Raw genomic sequence first — 23,799 nt, 5'->3', positions numbered from 1 at the left:
TGTTATTATTTTTTAAATTCCCGGGCTAGAAATACATTTTCGCCTACTAGTAAAAAAAATGCTTAGATATAGAATGTTTTAACATGTTAATGCCAGAGAAGCAACTTCACTAAATTGCCTCCAATCAAAGGTAGCATTGCTTCTGTAGAAATACGCCCAGACCCATGCAGGTTTTTGTTTTTATACTCGAATTGCCACTGGTTCTTTCCTAAAAAGTAGTCTTCACTTTTCACTGCACTCGTGTGGCCACCCTGCCCAGGCCACTTTTTCTTTTAAGTCAAACCGGTGGGGGCTACAGCCTGGGCAATTCAATGAAAAGCCATGCCCTGCTGGAAATAAGCTCCACCTGTTGAGGTCAGTTGGCTTACTGAGCCAGGCGGCTTCCCCTTCAGGTAAGGACGTTTGCCAAGCATTCCATCTCTTCGAACCCACCCGGGGGAGCTTAGGCAGTTAACTGCAAACAGCTGCAGTATCTGCGCGGCTGGCTGCCCCCTGCCAGTCGAAGAGCGAGGGACCGCATGGCAGCCACCACTGCACGACACAAAAGGCAGCACCTATCGTGAGGAGCCACCGGCCTTCAGCGGACCCCGCAGCTCCTGGCGCTAGGGCGTCATCCTGCGAGGCGGCAAGGGCGGCGCGGGCCGGGGAGGAGCCCAGGTGCGGCGAGGTCCGCGAGGAGGGCTCCGCCACGCGCGAAGAAAGCCTGACTCATGTCGTGGCGGTGGCGGCGGCGGCGGCGGCGGGCCCTTGGGAACTGAAACTCGTGATGCTGTTGCTGCGGAGAAAAGCCTCATTATCCATTCCGCAGGGGAAGACACCTCCCAGGGCGCGTACACCCGACACCGGTTCCAGCGACCTCCCCGCCACGCTCCCCTCTCTGTCGCGTGCCCGCGCGCGCGCGACGGTCGCGTGTGAAAAAGAGCGGACACACCTAACCCGCGCGCGCCCCGCATCCTGCCCCACCCCCACTCGGGCGGTCTCACGGGCCCACCCGATTCGCTCCCCGGCGAAGTTCCCCACCCCCACCCCGGGTCTCGGCGCCTCCGCCAGTCTTCGGCAATTTCCGTCAGAACGCCGGGCACAAGCCAAGGCCCGAACACCCGTCGCCTCCTTCGCCGCCGGACCCGGCTTTATGTCTGCGGCGCCCGAACGCATGCGCAGACGCCATCTTCCCTCCCTTGTCGGTCTCCACCCCCCGCCGCCGCCTTCTCCGGCCGGCGTTCGCCCCTCCTCCTTCTGCGCTCGGGCGCTGGTCCCTCCTCTCCCGAAGCCGCGAGAGACTGGGGGATACCGTGGAGCCGGAGAAGAGCACTAGTAACAACCACCTCCGCCCCCTCCCCGCCCGCTGCCCTCCCGCGGCACTCACCCGCCCGGTTTGCTGACACCGACCAACCCCACCTCTCGTTCCTTTGAACGGCATCGGCTGCAGTCGCTGCACCAGCCCGTCTGGCCACCAACACCGCCGAGTGAGGAGCCGCCGCCGCCTGCGGCCCCTCCCGCCCGGGCCGCGGGAGCAGCGGGTGAGGACCAGCCGGTTGCGGAGGAAGAGGACAAGAGCGGCTCGCACCCTCTGAGCTAGCGTACGTCTCGCCGCCCTTCGGGGAGGCTCGGCGCCGGCTCCGTACTCCCCGAGGACGTGTGCCCAGCCGAGGCGCCTGCCCCGAGGGAGGAAAATGCTCGGGCTCCATGGCTGCCAGTGATGGAGCGGTCCCTGAGCGCCCGCTGCCACTGCCGCCGCACCCCGGCCGTGCTCCGCGAGGACCCGGCGTCTCTGCGCGCCCGCCCGCGCCTCGTTGCTGGGCTCACCGTACCGGGCGCCCCGCCGCCGCCCCGCTCGGAGCCTCGTCGCCGCGGCTCCAGCTTTGGTCAGCGTTTCCTCCCGGAGCAGCCACCGCGAGGCCAGGGGGTTTGAAAGGGTCCGCGGGGCGTGGGGGGAGGGCCGAGCGGGGACTGCGGGGCCCTGAGGGGAGGTTTGAGCGACATTGAGCTCGGTGCTCGCCGGCGGCGGCTGTGCCGGGGGCGGCGAGGGGAAGGCGACACTCGCTCCGCGCTGCCTTCGTGCAGAGCGACCGGGAGGGTTTTGCTGCGGCCGCCGCCTGGGCGGCGGGAGGAGGGGTTGAGGTAGCTTCTGAGTTGTCCGGAGAAGGTGGGCATTTCTCGGTTTTCCCAACCCCTCTCCTATCTCCCCCGCCCCTTGTCTCCCCCTCCCTCCTGCCCCGCACCCCACGTGAAGCGGAATATAAAGGGGGGGTGTGAGACTAGAGGGGAAAGTGAATGGTGAAGGACTGAAGGGGTCCCCTCTTCGGGTCCCCGCCCGCCCTGTTCACCCTCGTTCATCCTCCCTTCCCGAAGCTCGCCCTCGAAGGCAGGAGCGGCCAGTGCCTTCTGCTGAGGAGGAGGAGGAGGAGAAGGAGGGATCACGCCGGGCGGAGCATCGGGCCCGTTTTCCTCCCCGGCGTCTTGAATACAAAGATTACCGTGCAGAAGGAAATTGCACTCGCCTCCTCCGCCCCCCGTAACCAACACAATGCATCAGCCGCCTGAGTCCGCCGCCACCGCTGCAGACATTAGTGCTAGGAAGATGGCGCACCCGGCAATGTTCCCTAGAAGGGGCAGCGGCAGTGGCAGCGCCTCTGCCCTCAATGCAGCAGGTACCGGCGTTGGTAGTAATGCCACATCTTCCGAGGATTTTCCGCCCCCGTCGCTGCTCCAGCCGCCACCTCCTGCAGCATCTTGTGCGTTGGGACCACAGCCTCCGCCTCCACAAAGCCTGAACCTCCTTTCGCAGGCTCAGCTACAGACACAGCCTCTTGCACCAGGCGGAACTCAAATGAAAAAGAAAAGTGGCTTCCAGATAACTAGCGTTACCCCGGCTCAGATCTCTGCTAGCATCAGCTCTAACAACAGTATAGCAGAGGACACTGAGAGCTATGATGATTTGGATGAATCTCACACGGAAGATCTGTCGTCTTCAGAGATCCTTGATGTGTCACTTTCCAGGGCTACTGACTTAGGAGAACCTGAACGTAGCTCCTCAGAAGAGACACTAAATAACTTCCAGGAAGCTGAGACACCTGGGGCAGTCTCTCCCAACCAGCCCCACCTTCCTCAGCCTCATTTGCCTCACCTTCCACAACAAAATGTTGTGATCAACGGCAGTGCTCATCCACACCACCTCCATCACCACCATCACGTTCATCATGGGCACCACCTCCACCATGGGCACCACCATCCTTCCCATGCTGGTGTGGCCAGTACATCCATTCCTGGAGGGCCACCCTCAAGCCCACTATCCAGAAAACTCTCTACAACTGGAAGCTCTGACAGTGTTATACCAGCTGCACCAACTTCTGCTGTATCATCGGGTGGCTCACCTGCATCTGTAATGACTAATATCCATGCTCCCAGTACTACCGGCAGTATAGGTATAAATTCTGTCACTGGCACTAATACAGTGAATAATGTTAACATTACTGCTGTGGGTAGTTTTAATCCTAATGTGACAAGCAGCGTGCTTGATAATGCTAATATAAATACAAGCAATATTCCTAGTGCTGTTAGCGGGAGTGTTGGGCCTGGAGTTCACAGCAGTGTTAATGTGAATATCTTAAGTGGCATGGGCAATGGTACTATTTCTTCCTCGGCTGTTGTTAACAGTGTCCCTAATGCAGCTGCAGGGATGACTGTGGGATCAATTTCAAGTCAGCAGCAACAACCAACAGTTAACACTTCAAGGTTCAGAGTTGTGAAGTTAGATGCTAGTTCTGAACCCTTTAAGAAAGGTAGATGGACTTGCACTGAGTTCTATGAAAAAGAAAATGCTGTACCTGTTACAGAAGGTGTGGTTATAAATAAAGTGGTGGAAACTGTAAAACAAAACCCAATAGAAGTGACTTCTGAGAGGGAGAGCACTAGTGGGAGTTCAGTGAGCAGTAGTGTCAGCACACTAAGTCACTACACAGAAAGTGTGGGAAGTGGAGAGATGGGAGCCCCTACTGTGGTGGTGCAGCAACAGCAGCAGCCACAACCAACTCTTCAAGGTGTGGGCCTTCAGCAGATGGATTTCAGTAGCACTGGTCCACAGAGTATTCCGGTAGTTAGTATATCACAGAATGTTTCTCAGTCACAGATCTCACAAGTACAATTACAGTCTCAAGAACTGAGCTATCAACAAAAGCAAGGTGTTCAACCAGTACCTCTACAAGCCACTATCAATGCTGCAACTGGTATCCAACCATCACCTGTTAATGTTGGGGGAACTTCAACTTTAGGTCAGCAGCCTTCCATTTCTAGTTTGGCTCAACCCCAACTGCCCTATTCTCAGACGGCTCCTCCTGTGCAAGCTCCCCTTCCAGGGGCACCACCCCAGCAGTTACAATATGGACAACAATCGATTGTTTCCACACAGATGGCCCCAGGTCATGGTAAACCAGTGACTCAAATTCCTACTTCGGAGTATGTACAGCAGCAGCCGATTCTTCAAACAGCAGTGCCCTCTGGTCAGCCCAGTTCTGCAGGAGTGGGAGGAGGAACCACGTTGATTCCTATGGTTCAGCCACAGAGTATCCAGTTGCCAGTGCAGCCCCCAGCAGTCCAAGCACAACCTGCAGGGGCATCTGGCCAGCCTGTTGGCCAGGTTCAAACAGCAGTATCTGCTGTACCTACTGGCAGTCAAGTTGCAAATATTGTTCAACAAGCAAACGTACCCACTGCAATGCAGCAGGTCTCTTCCCAAGTCACACCTTCAGTTGTTCAGCAAGGTGCTCCTTCATCTTCACAAATAATTCCACCTGCTCAAACTGCGGTTATTCATCAGGGAATTCAAACTAGTGCTTCAAGCCTTCCTCAACAATTGGTCATTGCACCCCAAAGTACATTGTTAACTGTGCCTCCCCAGCCACAAGGAGTAGAATCAGTAGCTCAAGGAGTTGTCTCACAGCAGTTGCCTGCAGTTAGTCCTGTACCCTCTGCTAGTAGTATTTCTGTTACAAATCAGGTTAGTTCAGCTGGTCCTTCTGCAATGCCTTCTGTTCCAACAAACTTGGTTCCACCACAGAATATAGCACAAACCCCTGCCACTCAAAATGGTAGTGTGGTTCAAAGTGTTAGTCAACCTCCCTTGATAGCAACTAATATAAATTTGCCTTTGGCACAACAGATATCACTAAGTTCTCAGTTCTCTGCACAATCATTAGCTCAGGCAATTGGAAGCCAAATTGAAGATGCCAGGCGCCCAGCGGAACCCTCTTTAGTTGGCTTACCTCAGACTATCGGTGACAGTGGGGGAATGTCAGCAGTTTCAGATGGGAGTAGCAGCAGCCTAGCAGCCTCTGCTTCTCTTTTCCCGTTGAAGGTGCTACCGCTGACGACACCCCTGGTGGATGGAGAGGATGAGAGGTAAGATCATGCCCTATTTCTGCAGACATTCAACAGATTCAGAGTTTATTTAGTAGCTATGTATATGTATGCACAAATTAGTCTAAAGCATTTTTTTTTCACTTTTCTATGTGAAAATTCATTTTTGTGATGTTTTCTAGAGTAAGAGTGTTATGGAATGGTTTCAGAGTGGATAGGAAATGGTGTAAGTAATATGTAAACATTATTTGAAGGAATAGTTATTGAGCATTAAGAATAGGTTTGGGAGCACTAAGTGGTTTTTATTTATAAAATGCTTTTTTAAAGATTATGAACAGAAACTTAACTTTTGCTAACCCATATAAGTTAATCTATTCTTTTGAATTACTAAAATCCTTACCATCTTCTCTTGGCAGGGGTGTGGTTCCCACATTTGTTTCTCCCTTACTAGACTGGACAATCCTTTTCAGTTCTACTTTGTTTATCTTAGTCTGTGAAAGATACTGTTACCTGCTTTTCCTAGTCAGACATTATAGGAAAGATGACTTGATCTGGGTTATATAGATTGCTCTCATACTGTAATTAATCAACTTTGTGTACTTATTTAATGCTCATTTTGTCTGAACAGTGAAGGAGGAATGGGAATCTTCAAAAGTTTTTTTTTTTTGGTGGGGGAGGAGGGCATACACTGTCAAAATAGCCAGATTTATTTTTGATGGTAGTATGCTGTACATTTTTGCTTTTGCATAATAGATCGAGGTAGCCATTTTAAGAGTAAAGAAAGTAAGTCTTGGGGGGTTGAATTTATAGAGACATGGGAAAAAGACTTTGTTTTGCTAATCTGTTCCACCTGTTCCTTTTTCCCTTATAAAAAACCCCCATAAAGCCTAAAATATATTATTAAACTAGTGTTTTCTTAATTGAATTGGAACTAATGTGCTAATCACACTTGTTGAATTAAATTATGTCTTTAAAGCCCACTAGTTAGAAAAGTTGTGAAATCTCTCATGATTCTAAATTGCTGTAAACTAAGTTGACTTTAAAGAAATGTTTTCACGGATTTGCCAGTCTGACTAATCTTGATTAAAATAATATCAAAGGAGTTATGACAAAGGCTATACATTTTCACTGTGGAACTGTAAGCTTGAAAGACATTTAATTATTTTAGTTTTAGTCGGAGGTTTTTGTGATTGAATTTTCATTAAGCCAGTTGGAACATTTATATCCTAAATGTATATTTGGGGTTTTCACTTTGGAAGAATTGGGGATATTTCAAAAGATTGCAGTTTTAGAAAAAGACCAAGTGTTTCAGTCAGGTTTTCATAATATTTTAGTTACTTAAAAGAAGGTAAAGGCATGGTTTATTGAAATAATTTAAAATCTTATTTTCAACATTTTTATTATTTTTCTAATACTCATGTAATTAAAATATTGTTATCTAACTAAATGTATTCTGTACCATATACAAAACTGCATTTTAAAAGGTAGATCTTTTGTAGGAGGTAGTTTTCTTAATAGCCTATTATAATTATTATTAAACTTTTAATTTTATCATATGCTAATACTCATCTGTAATTGCTAATATTCCCCTATAATTTTAAAGAATTATTTGCCCCAAATATTAATGTTTTCTAAATCTAAAGGGTAAAGTCCCTATAAAACTAGGTGTATTATATGGGTGATAAATTTAGAGAAATGGAAGACCGGTGAAATATATAAAAGAAAATCACATACTGTGTTTTGAATTCAGACCTGCCATGATTTTTGTTAATTAGCATTTGTGGTCTCCTGGCATGACTTTCCCTTTTTATCCTCCTGGTGGTGGGCCATGATAGAGCTTCCCACAAATTGCTGTTCCAGACAATTAAAGTCAGATGTTGCTACCTTCAACTACTAGGTTTTAACTGTAGGGGTAGAGTCCCAGTTTAAGGTATTAGTACAAAATTAATTTTTCCATTTAGTAACTGGACAAAGATTAATTAGGCACAAATTATGTATAAAAAGGTTTGGAATTAAAGGGACATAAAGAGATACTGAGAAATCTGATTAAATATTGGTAACTTAAATATTGTTAAAGTAAATTTTGTAACTTGAGTTGACTGATTTGAATTTACTAATATTTGAGCTTTTGTTAACATCAAAATGAAGTCATCAAACCTGGAACATTTTTCTTTCAAAGTTATTTTTTAAATTCTGAAAAATGAAATGTTTCATCCCTAAAATACTCTAAAGGTCAGAAAGGATAAATATATATATTATTTTCTTTATTGTGTTTGGCTACAGATTATTTCTTTTGTCACTATAGTTGGGAAGAAGAAATGTTTTATTTAAATTGCACTTGGAAGGAAATTTGAGAATATCTACAAGAGAAAAAAAGTGATAATGACTTAAAAAATGATTTTTCTCTTTTCTCATTAGTTTCTGTGTCACTTGCATATTCTGGGCTTGGTCACCTGTTTGTCTCTCATGGGAAAAAGGGGTACATTGTAATTTAAATATTTTGACTTAAAAAACATGTTAACAAACTTTTGGGTGGTAGGACAAATCAAGGGTAGTTATTCAGTAATCTTTTGTAATAACACTCAATACTTTAAATTTTAAAATGTTTATTAGACATGTGGAAATGCTTTTTGGTCGCTAGGAGAGACTATAAACATTAGAAACATGGATCAGACAGTAAGATTACATATCTTGTTTTTAAAGTAATTTTCATTTTAAAAAGGTCTTAATTTCTTATTTTAGTCTTTGGCATGAACTTACCTTTTCAACACAGGGAAAGATAGAGGTATTTGACACTGATATATATATTTTTTTTGTGTTTTCTGATTATTAGTATAGCCGCTTAATGTGAAATTATTCAAACTTCTATTCATTCTTCAAGACAGCTCAGATGTTCCCTCTGAAGCATTTTCTTTACCCAAGGAATGTTGTTTCCTTAGCACTTTTTGATGTTCTTCTGTATAGGCACTACACACATTCAATTTATGTTTACTTATCTTACCCACAAGACTGAGTTCCTCCAGGGAAAGAACTAAATATTTTTTGAACAAATTAATGAGCAGACCTTTCTATGCCTTTTCTATCATGATTTAAATTTTATACTGTCATGTCAGAGATGCAGGATCATATAATTTATGCAACGAATTGAAAAGAAATGAATAAGATTTGCTTTTTGTACCTCTTTTACCTCAACTATTTCTTGAGGTGAATTGATATTGACCTTCTAAATATAGTGCCTGTTATACAGTAGGCCCTCAAATATTTATTAAAAAGAAATGAGAATTATTTATAAAATAGGAGTTATATTCATTTTGCCTATTTTAGAGGATGGTAGCATCAGCTAAATACATTATCTGTGAAATACTAAATTATAAGTTTTAATTTTATTTAGTGTGTACCCACGCAAAGAGTCAAATAATTTACATGGCTATCAAAACAAAAACTTCCTGCCCCCTTCCTTTTCATTTTCCCTTTTCCAGAAGCAATCACTTTCACCTTCTATAAGTGATTATTGTGATAATACCTTGTAGACTCTAAATAACTTGTATTGGTTACAAGCATGGACTCTGGAATTAGACTGCTTAGGTTTGTCAATTACTAGTTTGATGTAACGTTGGATTACTTAAACTCTGTGTCTCAATTTACTCATTTTAAAAAATAGGGATTAGTTGTACCTAATTTGTAAGTTTGTTACACGAATTAAAGGAATTTGGAAAGCCCTTAGAACTGTGTCTAACTCATATGCCCTACATAAGTATGTGTTAAGTAAAATAGTTCTTTTGTTTTTGGCCTTATTAGCTTCTTGGGTAGAAAAATGAAGATTTCACTTTGTTGTCATCACGTACTTAGCAGTATTCCTTCCTCTTAATAGTTATGATGATTATATCACTGTTGATTATTCAGTATTCCTGTAAAACATGATTACTTTTCCTGTCCTGTACAATGCCCTGCACTTGCCTGCCTTCTTTCATCCCACCCCAGCAGTCTAGTAAATATAGTATACTAGTATATGTAGTATATATATTTCTATGTACTCTTTAGCATATAGAACTGTTTGTGAGTTTTTCCTCCCCTTCCCCGCCAAGATTTCCTGTATCAGCATAGTCTGTTTCCTTCAAGTGCCTTTTGCCCATTTTTATATGTGTTGGGCTTCACCTTTTGTGATAGAGCCTTTTAGGTGTCCAGTAATTCTTGGTTGTCTGTTTGTATTTAAGTGTAGGAGACTAAAGAGCTAATAAGGAATTCTTAGTTATGTATCTGTATATCAGTAGTTAGGACTAATTCAACTTTCCATCAGATGTCTTTCAAGATGTTGAGACATATCAGGTATTGTTATCAGTTTTATCTTCCTGAGGAAGTCTCTCAAATCCCTCTGACCTCCATTATGGACCGATTGCCCTGTAGATTTGGTACACAACTTTTATCATGGGATTCCCTTCATTTTCTTCTGTGGTTGGATCTCTATTTTTCCCGTGACCCATGTAGTGTTTATTTTTGGTTTACTTGATGTTTTAAAATTGCTTTAGTTTACTTTAACACTTATTTTATTCTTTGGTTAGGTTAAGAATACCAGATGGGAAATTGTGTTATTTTATAATTTTGTTCCATTGATATTTAGCTTCCAAATTGCTTTTGAGGAGTTTGAAGCCATTTTGATTCCTCCTGTATATAGTGTGTGACCTGTATGTGTTTTGTTTTTCCTTTCTTTTTTTCCCCCTTGTTTCCTCTCCTTCCTCTCTCATTATTGAAATCTCTGCAAGCTCTAAAGATTGTACTTGTTTCCAGAGTTCTGAAATTTTACAAGAATGTTCTAGTGTGGGTCTCTTTTCATCCATGGTGCTGAGTACTTGACCGGACATTTCAGTCTGGAAGCATCTTTTTAATCCTGGGATTATTTTCTTGAATGAGGTTGAATGATTCTCTCCATTTTTTCCCCTCCCCTCTTCTTTTTTCCTTTCTCAAACTCCTCTTATTGGGATAATGGACCTTCTTGACCAGTCTTCGAATTTTCTTTCCTATTTTTTCATCTCTTTCTGTCTCTATTTTTTTTTTTTGCTCTACTTCTATTGAGTTTTCCTTTATTATATATTTAATTTCCAAGAGCTTTTGTTTTTGTCTTTGTTCCTTTTAAATAGTATCCTGTTCTAAAAGCAATAGTACTTTCTCTAATATAATGAATATATAAATGATAGGTGTCTTTTTTTAAGGATTTTTTTTCCTCCCTGTGTGATGTATCTTCCAGTTTTTTTTCTGCCTTTTTTTTTTTTTTTTTTTTTAGTTTTAGTTTTTATTTGTTTTGGTCTTTATTTTTAAGTTATAGCCTTTCCTTAGGTGGTTGGTGGTTTGTGTAAGGGTAGGGGGATAAAAAGCTGATTAGAAAGTCTTTTATAACTTCACTGTGTGGTAAACCAGGCTGGGTTGTTTGATTGGAAGACTTTTGATATCAGTGTCTTCGGGTCTTTCCTCCTAGCTGCCTAGATTAGATTCCCTATAGAAGGCTCTTGATTTCTTGCATGAAGGCCTTACCTACATTTTGGGGGAAGAGGAGAGGAGAATGGGGTAAAGAGTCTTGAGGAGTCTTAGCATCCTCATAAATGTTTCTTCACTCTGTTTTCAGTATGTTCTCCTGCCTACTCCTGTGCCTGATTTCCTGAGTCTTGGGATCTTGTGTTTCATATTCTCCAGAGAATGTATTTTCATTTTTTTTTGTTTGGGTTGGAGAGGGGCATTTGGGATCTGTGGGGCTTGTTGCTTAAAGAGACTTAAACAATCGTCCTTAGTTTTGCACTCTCTCTCTCTCATCCCACATCAGATGTTATGTGGTACTGCCAATTCCTGAATCTTTTGGGGATTTTACAGTTTAAATTGGGCTTATTCTTAGTTTTCTCCACTATTTGCTAGAGATTTGATTTCCTAGTGTTTTGCTAAGTCATTTGTCACTCAGCCATCTGTTTTCCAGCTTTCAAATTTTTTGTTGCTATTGTTTTCTTAGTTTTTGTGACCTTGTATCTTTATATGTTAAAAAAATACCCCTTTTGACACTTTTGTGGGATTTTTAGGAAAGTAGTGTAAAAATATGTGAGTTTACTATTCACACCTATCTTAACAGTGGAATACTACATTATTAAATGTAAGAACTTTGTGAATTTTAATAAAGTATTTGCTCCAAGATTTGAGCTATAAAATTTATAACGTGAATTTTAAGAGTGGAATTGCTTGGCTTATACCTAACAGAAATAAGAATAATACTTCAGTTCACAGAAGTGATTAAAATGTTAGAGTTAGATTCAGTTAATATTTATTGTCACATTTAACCATCTCAACAGCCTTATGAATTAAATTTTTTCTGTTTTACTAGTGAATAAACTGAAGCTTATTTTGTTTATTGGAGAGGTCAAGGGAGTTGTCTGAGATTACACACATAGCAGTAAAGCAGAGCTAGGATAAAAAGCCATTTTTTAAAAAATAAAAATCTAGTGCTGATTCTACTACTCAGAAAGACAAGAAGAGGTAATGCTGATGCCCATAAATAATAGAGTGGCTGAAAACATGAAAAAAGGGAGGCTTCATTGATGTGTGTATTAGTACAAGTAATGGAGATTGTTATAGAGCATATCAACATTTACCTGTGAGCTCTTGGCAAGAAAAAGTGGGTAAAGTCATCACAGTGGTGTACTTGGATGCAGTAGAAATTCAAATGTTAAATGAATTAATGTTAAATTTTATATCTTTTGAAAGTTATATGAAAACTATCTTTTCAGGAAAATCATTTTAATTTTCTAATAATTTGAATTCAGTCTTTGTAAAATGGCTTCAGAATTGCAAAACAATTATATTTATTTCTTGTTTAGAAAGTTTGTTTTAAAAATATGAAACTGCAAAGCATGATCTGTTCTGATCCTGCAATACTAGCATCCTAGTGGTTTTTTTTTCCATGTCACTGTGTTGTTAGGGTTGACTATGTCATGGTAAGAATATGCTTTAATGGCTTATTGAAAGATTACATGAGGGAAAAAATTTAAGGCATGTTTACATTTTATTTTTATTATTTTAAAAAAGCGTTTTTAAAATTGATTTTTAGAGAGAGGAAGGGAGAGAGAAAGAAAGAAAAATGGATGTGAGAGAGAAACAGATCAGCTGCCTCCTGCACAACCCTACTTTGGGGGGTGGGGAAGGAGGTTGGGGGATCATCAAGCCCGTAATCCAGGCATGTGCCCTGACTGGGAATCCAACCAGCAACCTTTCAGTGCACAGACGAAACCAAACTGACAGAGGCACACTTGCCAGGGCTGTTTACATTATTTTAAAGAAATATTTATGAGTTTTAGATTTTATAATGATTTTCTTTCTGGGTCACATGTATTAAAATGTCCTCCTCCTCATCTGTCTGTGTCTCTTCCCACTCCCCTACACTCCCTTATATTTTGTTGTTGTTGTTACAAGTCAGTTTGACCTGGAAATCTTGACTTTTTGGTGACATTAGGCCAAATTGACCTTTGTTTTATTTCCTTCCTGAAGCACTCTTGCTTTCCATGATATCCTTAGTTTCTTCCCACGTTTCTGGCCATTTCTTTTCAGTCTCCTTCAGATTCACTTCCTCCATTAGACTCTCCATGTTGGAGCTTCTTTGGGTTTCTGAGTTCTCTTCCCACTACCTTTACCCAGGTAGTCATCTGTTCTGTAGCTTTAAATACAGTCTGTATGCTTTCAACTCCTAAATGCATATCACTAGCCCACACTTCTCTTAGCTTTGACTGATTGATAGATGTCTGCCTTTATAATATCTCTACTTGCATTCTTATAGGCCTCAATCTCAACAGATCATAAACTTTACCTAACTTCTCAAATTTTCTCCTTTAGTCATCCTCATTTTAATTTCTTACTCTGTAAAGGCCTCTCACTAGCATTCTGCAAACATTGTTGCTTTTCTGTAATATTTTATCTTGTAGTCAAAATGATATTCTTAAAATGGAAATCTTTTCAGATCACTCACCCAAAACCCCTTTAAAGCCTTCCATTTTAAGGAAATACCTTTTGTTTTTGTTCACTTCTGGCCTTATGTGTTATTTTCTCCCACACTTTTTGTATTCCCACTGCTGTCCTTCAGTTCCTTAAGTTGCATGTATTCTTAATTTTTCTTCTAGGCTTTGGTACATTCTGTTCCGTACCTGAACATCCCCTATATCACCTCCCTTTTATTCCTTCTTAAAGCTTAACTGTCACTTTTTTGAGAGGCCTTCTCTAACCTACCAATCTAAGTTGAGGTTTTTTGTTAATATTGTTCAATGTTTATTTTAGTTTGTAATTTTTTTAATTAAAAAAATTTTAATCTTTACCCGAGTATATGTTTTTATTGATTTTAGAGAGAGAGGAAGGCAGGGGTGGGGAGAGAAACATTGATGTGAGAGAGAGAAATAGATAGGTTACCTCACATAATCTCCCCAACTGGAGATTGAACCTGTAATCTAGGTATGTGCCCTGACCGGATATTGAACCCGCTACCTTTTGGTGTATGGGACAGCAGTCCAAAAACCGAGCCCCTTGGTCAGGGCAATAGTTTATAATTTTTGTTTTTTTTCGTGATTATCTGCTTGATGATGTTAAGCTTCAGGATGGGGATGTTTGGTTTGCTACTGTATAGCTAAACTATATTTCAGACTGTAGGTACTTACAGTAGGTACTCATTTATTCATGAATAAATGAAAAATATTTTTAATATCGGCATAAGAGAAGGGCAACTTATTGTTTTAAAATACTGTTGTGACATATTTGAAAGGTAAATAAGTTCTTTATATAGGATCATGTGATACTACTATTTTTTCCTTTAATAGAGATTATTGAGAATTAATTGATTACTTTTGGCTGTTTGTGAGCCAGAAAAATCAATGTGAAGTTGCTGCTTTTAACAAGCATTTTGTTTTATGTTTATGCTAGTCTTGTATTTACGGATGTTTATGCCAATGAAATTTCTCCAGCTTGAACAAAAAAAAATAAAATAGAAGCCCATTTATTTTAAAATTGAGGTGTCAGTATTCTTTACCTACTTTTGACTGGGTCAGCTATTTAGCTTATAATGATTCTTAAATATCTAAGTGCTACCTTGGAAATCCTTTGGTGCAGTTTCAGTTGAAAATATAAACATTTAGCTTATAAAATGACACTTTTTGTGTTAAGAGAGTTTTCTTTATTAAACAGTTTAGTAACCTTTGAGTTAATTATTCGTTTAAAATTTCTAGCTGATCTATTTTACTTAGATTATTGTAGTTACTTGTTATTAAACCAGTAAGTATTGGATTATGTTAAAGCAGAGGAACCATGAAAAAGGTTTAGCAGTGATCAGAATTAGCAATAAATTTTATTGATTATAGATGGGCATTAAATGGGAGTAAAACGCATTAAAAGATGAGGCCTTTAGGGAAGGGAAAATGTAGAATCTGATGTGGTAGTGCAGTGATCCTCAGAGGCTAGTTCTGAGAGTCCCTGAAGGTTTTCTTATATTTTTTGTGGACATAGTGTTAAATTTGATTGTCTGGATCAAAACCATGTTTATGTTGACTGAGGAGAAGATGTACTGTGGCTTGATTTTTATTGAGTATTAACTTTAGATCATGGTGAATGGTATTGCTCTTTCTCATCCTTGGAGCCATAAGGAGTTACACTTCTTAGGACAGAAACTTCTTATATTTCCAGGTCTCCCAGATTATTTTTGTATATCGGTTCACTTCTCAGGTTGGAACTCCTGATACCCTGCGTATATATATGCCTGAGTATTCTTTTTCTGAGTAAATTGTAGATGGACTGATTTTAAAATTGCTTACTGTTACGAGACTTCATTTTCTCCCAGCTCATTTAGTTATCTATATTCTTAGGTTATTAGGCTTTCTTAGTATATAATCACATGGTAACAAACAACATATTGGACTTGTTAGGAATTTCTTTTGTTATTAGGCTTTCTTAGTATCTTTCTTAGACTTTAGTCACATGGTAACAAACAACATATTGGACTTGTTAGGAATAGGAATACTTGGAAGGTATAAATGTACAATGGAAATAATGTCTAGCATTGCATTTTTGCAATTATGTCTAGGGGTGATAGTAATGAAAACCTTATTCTTCTTTGATTTTAGGGTGTTGTTTTAACAAAGCATTTTGAAATAGCAGTCTTAAAGGAAGGTGCTTTTGTTCATTTTTCACAGAGGAAGAAATTGAGTCTTCGGTTCATTTATTTGGTCAGTAATTAAATACTGAGTTGCTGTTCTGTGTTATGTACTGATTTTAGCTTGTTCATAGACAGACTCTACACCAGTTTAATAATAATAGTAATAGTGGTAGGAGTAGTTGAAATTATAGTACTTATATTCACTTTACATATATCAACTTAATTCTCAGGACAGCCTTATTTATTATTTATTAAGTACCATTATTTATCCCCATTTTGCAGGCAAGAAACTGAAGAATACTGAGATTAAGTAACTTATTCAAGGTCACATAGCTACTAGGTGAGGGCTGGGATTTAAGCTGGAATTTAAGTTCTGAGTTTGTGATCTTAACTTTTGTGGTCTGTTGCCTCTGTAGCACATGATTAAGGCATTCTTTTGTTTCCTCAGTCAACTTAAATGCATTGGAAGGCACTGGGAAATGCAAGTATTTCTTATCCCATTATATCCTTAAATACTATTGTTTTTATCTTGGAAATTTGGGTGGGGATGCTAATCTTGTTCTTGTACTCAAGAATATAAACTCCATGAGAGCAAGGGCCTTACCCATCTAGTTTACATCTGTATTTCCACTTCATGCCATAGTGCTTGGTTCATAGTATTTTCTGAAATATTTCTTGAATAAGTGAATTTAGACATGTAGCAGAAAAAAACCCTACAAACATCCAACATAGGGAGATAAATACTGCCAAATACTTTGCCATCCTGTTATCAGTACACAAAATGGCACAGCCGTTTTGATAGACAAGAAGTAAGATTCAGTTCTTTCCAGATATGATATTGTACCTATTATATTAAACTAGAGGCCCAGTGCATGAATTCGTGCACGGTTGGGGTCCCTTGGCATGGCCTGTGGGGATTGGGCCGAAACCAGCAGTCCAGCTCTGCCTGCTTCTTCTGCTCATCCCGGCCCCGCTGTGCCTGCTGCAGGCTCGTGCCCAGTCAGTCCTGATTGGGAGAGGCTCTCACCCCCAGCCATGAGTCCTGCGTCTGGTGCCCGTCCTGAGGGGGGTGGGGAGGTCAGGACGTGATTGGCCTTCTAGGGCCTTCTAGGGTGGGATGCCCTTGCTGGCCCAGGATTGGATCCATCCCACTGAGTTCGCACTGGTTGTTGGGAGCCACCTGGTGGCCGCTTTTATATCGTTTCTTGCCGAGCGTCTAGGGAGGGGAAGCGGCCACAGTGCCCAAGGACGACTTCCAGGAGGCCGGTGGTGCTGTTGGGATCATGCCAATGGCACTGGTCCGTTGGTGCCTGGCCTGTTCTCTGGAGATTAGACCTGCAGGACTATTGAGGGAGTGAGTGGCTGCCACCGGGCTGGTGGGCTGCCGGGTCAGTCAGCTGAGCGGCACTCCCTCTGTGGGAGCGCACTGACCACCAGGGGGCAGCTCCTGCGTGGGGCAGCTCCTGCGTTGAGCATCTGCCCCCTGGTGGTCAGTGTGCATCACAGCACCGGTTGACCGGTCGTTCAATCGCTTAGGCTTTTATATATATAGATTCTCTCTGTCTCCCCTTTGCTGATCTATCAAATGGGTGTATTGAGTAGGTGTAAATCATTACATCTAGTAAAGCTTCAATCAAACACGATTCTTGTCCTCAAAGGGAGTGTATACAACATATATGTGGGAAAATTATATGACTATGCAAATGCAAAATAACAGTTTTAAACTACATGAAATATGAAATTGAGAAACTAGAGCTAGAAATCTTGAGATCTCATTCAACCCTTGGTTTATATGATAGATGGAGGAACAAGTTCAGAGAGGCTAAGTGAATTCTCAGACATAGTGCTATAAAATGTTTCTTAGATTGGAATTGGAACTGTAGTCTCCAAAATGGCATTAGGAATTGCATTCAAAGTTCACAGATAGGATAAAATTCACCTTTGATTGGTCAGGAAAGCAGTGTTATTTGAACTGACGTTTTGAAAGTTTTGGGTTGAAGGAGAATGTTTCAGGCAGGAGAATAGGAATAAAAATGGGAGGAAGTAAGAAAAACATTCTGGGCGTCAGTAAAGCAACAGTTGTACTTACTAAGTTGGTCTCAGGAAGTGATAGGCAGTGACTAAAGATTGATTTGGGCAGTGATTTGGCCCTTAACTCTTGTTGACTAAATGATGTTCGAGGAAGATTGGTATAAAAGGAATTTGTAGTTTGTGCTGGAGTGGGGGTACACCTAGAAACAGGAAAGACCAGTTAGGAAATTATGTTTTTCTGTTATTAATGAATGAAGTAAACTAGGGGGATAGTGATTTCCACTGTAAAATGATTTGGTACAGGAACGCTTTGGTTAGCAAATTTCTCAATTTATAAAAATTCTGTCTGTATTCACTTTCCCAGCTTCTTCCTTAAAGCAATGTGTTTCTCTTCTCATTTTAAGAAAGAAAAATATATAACTTAATTTTCCAGAAAAGCTATTATCTACAGGTATGGTTTTAAAGGTGTGAAGGATAAGTGGTTATAAACTTCAGGTAGGATTTTTTTTTGGCCATTTAATATTTTCATAGGGTTTTTCTGTACCTAATCCAAAGCAAATGTGCCCCAAATATATATAGTAGTAAAAAGAAATCCAAGTGAATGTGAACTAATATTTTAGGGTGGGTTCTTTACATTTAGTGGTCATAGACACCTTTGCCTGCTTTCTTTTCATACAACTGGATTCTATTGCCAGTCTCTTCCAGATAATAGATAGAGGAGGAATTTTTTTTTTCCTGAGCACTCCTAGGTATCTATCAAAAAGGAAACGGTATAGATTTATTTAAAATGTGAAAAGCATTAATACTATCATTGACACTAAATGTGAGTAATTTGTTTATTTTATTGACATTGAAGTGCCACAAAACTTACTTCTTTATATATTGGTGCCTTTTTTTTACAGCTTGTCATTTTTAAATTTTGAGAATGTATACATACAAAGGAATATAATTTTTTAAAAGCACATTTTGAATTGCCCTTAGATTCCAAAGTCTCCTAGGTATTTGAAAGTATGTAATTTATTTAATAGTTATATGCACAGCACTCTTTATTTTTTTATTTTTAATTAAAAAATACATTTAAAAATGTGTTTTTGAATTACAGTTGACATTCAATATTAGTTTCAGATGTCCATCATAGTGGTGAAACATTTACATAATTTACAAAGTGATTCCTCCTGATAATTTTAGTACCCACTTGACCTATCTGTCCTTAAGGAGAACCTACAGTTGAACTCAAGGATAAGTGTGTGTGTGTACATGTACATATATAATATGCATACATATACATAGAAAAAGAACAGGTAACAAGTTCCATATATTATTCTCCTATTATTTTTGGTCCTTTGCTTTAGTTTTTTCACCTACTTGTAATTTATTTTCTCTTGTAATATTTATTTTTATTTTTGTAAGCTGCTTGAAATATTTTAGGGAATGACAGGCTAGAAATCCAACAAATGGGAAAAGTATGACAAAGTAGGATATGGTAAATTTTAAGAGATACTAATAAAGCAGTATTGGGAGTTAGAAGGTGAAGATCACATGCTTTTGAGAAGGTGACATTTGAGAGGAGTTTGATTGCTGTGGGGATTAGTAAGTCATTTTAGTAGAGAAAACATAAAAAAGGTTCAAGGTACAGGGAGTACTTATAGAAAAGAACTTAGGACATAGTCTAAGTTGGTAGGAGATAGTGTCTATATATAGGAATATAGAAGATAAGGCTTGTTTGAAAAGCCTAAAGGCAAGATTGAGAAGTCTGGACTTAGTTGGATATGGAATGGAGTCCCTTTTAGGTTTTGTGCTGGTAGTGGCTTGTTCACTACTCTGTTTTAGGAAAGTGGTGACTTTACTTGGAATGTCTAGTTGCTTCCTTAATAAGGGGAATGAGAACTCAGTAATTCCTCTTCTGTCAGTGGTAGAAATAGAGGCACATTCTCTTTGTGGTTGCAATCTGAGCTAATGCTTTAAACTAGTGACCTTGGCCTCATTAGGAAAGCTAAAGGAGGTAAGGACCCAGTCCACATATGGTAACACTCCACTTATACAGAAGTTGAACACTGGTAACCTAATCCTTTGGAACACAGCTCTGGAATGTAAAAGCTTCCAAAACTGCTTGAAATTGTTGTCACAAAATAAAGCCATGTGGAATTTTTTTGTGAGTATGGATAGTTTTACATAGCATTTCTGGCCTTTTTTTAGACTTTTTTCTTTTTAAGTCTTAGATTTGCTAGCTTTATCATCTCAAAGCAGATGAAGGAGAGGAAGGAAAATAAAATGGGATTCTGAGACATGTAAGGTAACATTAGGAAAGTATCAGTTGTATAGCCTGACATCAAGGTAGGAATTAGAAATTAAAACACATACACACACACACACACACACACACACACACACACACACACACACACACAGAAACATGATACGGTATTGAATGTTCACCAGTTGAATGTTAGATTATGTTTGGTATATTACTTTAAGGAAGCATGAACATAACAGATTCCAGATAGTATTAAGGAAGCATGAACATAACAGATTCCAGATAGTATTATTGGTTGAGCTATGGGAAAATATAAAGAGAGTATCTTTTTAGTCATATCTGACTCCACTGTATCATTTAACTGTTGACAAATCACTTTACTGCTTCATATTGCTTTTTTCCTATTGTAAAGTAAGTGCTTCACATTTTTCCAGCTTACAGGCTAATGAGGTTACTCTGTAAGAAATTAATAACATGTTATAAATAAAAGTTAGTTCTCTACAAATAGAAATTGCTGAGGATACTTTCAGTAGTAAAATTTTAAGTCCTTAGTAGATGCTAAAATTTAAGTACGTATTAGTAATTTTATTTTTAGTGAAATTATTGATGAATAAATGACATCTTAATTACCTTTACAAGGTATTTTGTAGACAATTACTAATTTACATATTTTACTATAATAAATATTCTTCAATATTTTCTTTGATATATTTTTTAAATTATCTTTCTCAACACAGTATATCAAATAATTGTATAGGGGAAGCTGATTTCTCTTATTTTAGATGTTTTTAATCTATTTTTAAAGAAATGGATAACTCAGACTACCTTCTTGCATAAGGAAGTTTTTGCTTATGCTTAATATTAAATTAAATTTTTCTTAGTTTTGTCCTTTTATTTCAGCAATGAAGGGTTCTATTCCTATTGAGGAAATACTCTTATGTTTTAAAAATTACTTTTTAAAGATGGTATTCAGTGAAACTTATAATAGCAAATTTATTTTGGAAAAAGAAGCTAATTTTTAAGTTATCTTTTTGCTTGATTTTTGTTTAAGAGTTTTGCTTTGGTTCAGGGTGGTTGAAGTGAATTGAGAAAAATTTCTGGTTTTGACAATAGCGCTGTGTTGTCCATTGCTCAGATGCTGATAAGCTATCAATAGTCTGGGACTTTTCTTCCTCTCTTAAAGGGCTTTATCACTCTAGATTGCCTTAACTTCTCTTTTAGAGTCTAGCATAGAGCCATGTCTTATCTTTGGTTGGTACTCCTGATTTGGCTGATTCCTAAGCTCTTCTTCATCATCATTGTGTTATTTTCCTCTTTGGGGGAACTACCAAACATTATTTACCAGTTATTCTCTGAAATGACAGCAGGATTTGTATGTTTGTGCAACCAGTTATATTTTATTAGAAATTTTTACCTGTTGTAAGGTTCCAGGGAGAAAGGGTGGATCAAGATCATGAGAAGATGTGATAAGTCCAAACTAGGTATTTTATTTATTTGTTGTTGGTTTGTTAATCCTCACCCGAGGATATTTTTCCCATTGACTTTTAGAGAGAGTGAAAGAGAGAGGGAAAGACAAAGAGAAACATCAATGTGAGAGAAACATATAGATTGGTTGCCTCCTGCCTGAGCCCTGACCAGGGGAATCTGAAACCAAGGTATGAGCCCTTGACTGGAATTGAACCCGGGACCCTTTGGTCCGCAGGCTGATGCTCTATCCACTGTGCCAAACCGGCTAGGGCTCATGTCTCCATTCTTGCACCCCATAATAATAAATTATGATGCTGCATCCCAATTCTTTTAAAAACAAGTATGTTTAGTGCTTATTGAAGATACATAATATTTGAATTAGCAACCTCTTTAGCCCTTCTTTGGTAAATTTATATAAGATTCATGATAAATCCATAGGGATGCTGAGTAGTATGTGACAGGTAATTCTAAAATTTCTTTTACTATATAATTGGCTGAAATATTACTATCAGTAAAATATTGCCAAATTAAGTAACTTGGTCACATAATTACGAAGTGATGGAGCTAGTATTCCACTAGGTGATTTGATTCCAAAGCTTATACTCTTAATCATTCTGGTAATTGCCCTAGCCCACTGATAAGCAGTAGTAAGAGGTGGCAACTGGCAACTATTAAAAAACAGTCATTAGTCTACCAGGCATTTGGCTCTGTAGACATAATTGGTTCTTGTTATAGAGTTGTGCAATGACTCATGTTCCTAATGATGATCCTTTCCATTTTAATTTAGTTATTTTCTCTTACTACATTTTGAAAATTAAAATTTCCAAATTTTTGTGAAAGAATGAACTTTAAATTTGGAAAATTTGCTTAGGTGGAATAAAGTTTCTGAAGAATAAATGAATATAACATAGTTTTGTGACATGAACATTTCAATAAATCAGATTGGTAGCTTTCCATTAATGTCAGTGAGCTTTTACTATAAGCTTTTGATATTTAGGTGTTTTTTTTAATGCATAATATAATCAAATTACATTATAATACTTTTTTAAAGTAGAAAACTCACTTTAATCATTTGAACCATAATAGCATATTTTATGACTCAGATCTTTAATTTGTAATGGTTATAGCTTATATTTATATCATATGCTTATTGGAACAAGAAAATGCTAATTTATATGAATGCTTTTATATAAAAGTTGAAAACCAGGATTTGCCTTGTCTTTTTACTCATTGTTATAGAAGAGGGAGTTTATTTTTTTAATATAAGAAATTGCATTAGGTATTCTTTTAATTCAAAATTTTTATAGTAGAGCTGCTTTCCTTCATTTTCATTATATTTTTTCCTGATATATAAACATTGGAACTATAGAAGCAATTAGGATTTTTTTTTGAATTGTAGTTAACAGTAAAGATCTGTCTTAAAGGACATAATAGTTTAAGTTAGTTAATAGTAATGTATCATGAATTTTATTCACGAGTTCCATAATAAATAGCCAAAAGTTGCTGAAAGCCAGTAATTTTTACAAGTTGTGTAAGTTAATGGCATTCAAGAAATTTTACTCATTGATATGCTTTTTTTTTCTTTATTGATTAAGGTATTACATATATGTCCTTATCGCCCCATTGTTGATATGCTTTTGATAGCTTAAATTTGCCATTTTCCTCAATCCATGTAGGCAATCTAATTAAAGAGAATGTTTTAAAAGTAGGTTTACTTTTTGTAAAACGGTCAGGCTAAAAGATTCACTTTGAGTTTTTTTCTCTAATATTTAAAGGTTTAGTTGTGTTTCCAGTTGTACTCAGATTCTTAGCTCATGAAAATCTATCAGTAGCCTACTAAGTTAACTTATTAAGAAATTACTCCAGTTTACAAAAACAAAAGCTTTTAACAAGTGGACACACAGGCCTAACAAAAATCAAGTTGTGCTGTATTTGAGCTTATTGAATATGTTATGTAAATGCCGTTAATGCCAATTGTTTGAGTTAGAGGCTTAACACATGAGTAGGGGAGGAGAAACAGAGAATTGAAAGGTAATAGAAGAACATTAAAAGGGGTGGAGAAGATGTGGTAGTAATTGATAATTTCCTAAACAATTTTGTTGCCTGCATCTATAAATCTAGCTATATAAATTACTTCAGAAAAATTACCTTGGCTAATTTAAACAATTGTCTGTTAGCCTAGCACTTTTCTCCTTTTACTGGCATTGTGATGATTTATTTAAGAAATATTTATTGAACGCTTGTTATGTTATGTTAGCACTGAAAAGGTACAAAGGATACAAAAAGTCATGATTTTTGTCTGGTACACTGAAGCATCATATGATGTTGATATATCTGAATTATTCACATTATATTATGCTTAGTTGTCATGCTATATGTGGTGTGCATGACAGCTTTTTTAATTCAAATAAGTTGATTAAGCCGTGTAGATTAATGAGCATTGAGCATAATGAGTTCGAGTTTAATGAGCATTAGCCTTGGCATTTATCTGGTATCTAATGTTGTTTATATGACCACTTCATTGTATGTTGTT

At 38.8% G+C, this 23,799-nt stretch overlaps 1 protein-coding gene across 1 annotated transcript in view; it reads left to right on the top strand.

Moving 5' to 3' along the window:
* The first annotated feature begins 1,266 nt into the window (after positions 1 to 1,266).
* Positions 1,267 to 23,799, top strand: part of TSC22D1 (TSC22 domain family member 1) — a 180,016-nt gene continuing 157,483 nt past the window's right edge. The window contains exons 1-2 of the mRNA XM_080659136.1: positions 1,267 to 1,865; positions 2,353 to 5,397. Coding sequence (XP_080515262.1) covers positions 2,528 to 5,397 — 2,870 coding nt within the window. The 5' untranslated portion in view covers positions 1,267 to 1,865; positions 2,353 to 2,527. The remainder of the gene's footprint in view (positions 1,866 to 2,352; positions 5,398 to 23,799) is intronic.

Source organism: Plecotus auritus, assembly GCF_963455305.1.
Source record: "Plecotus auritus genome assembly, chromosome: 3".
Classification (NCBI taxonomy): Eukaryota; Metazoa; Chordata; class Mammalia; order Chiroptera; family Vespertilionidae; genus Plecotus; species Plecotus auritus.
This window is presented reverse-complemented; position numbering and strand designations above follow the sequence as displayed.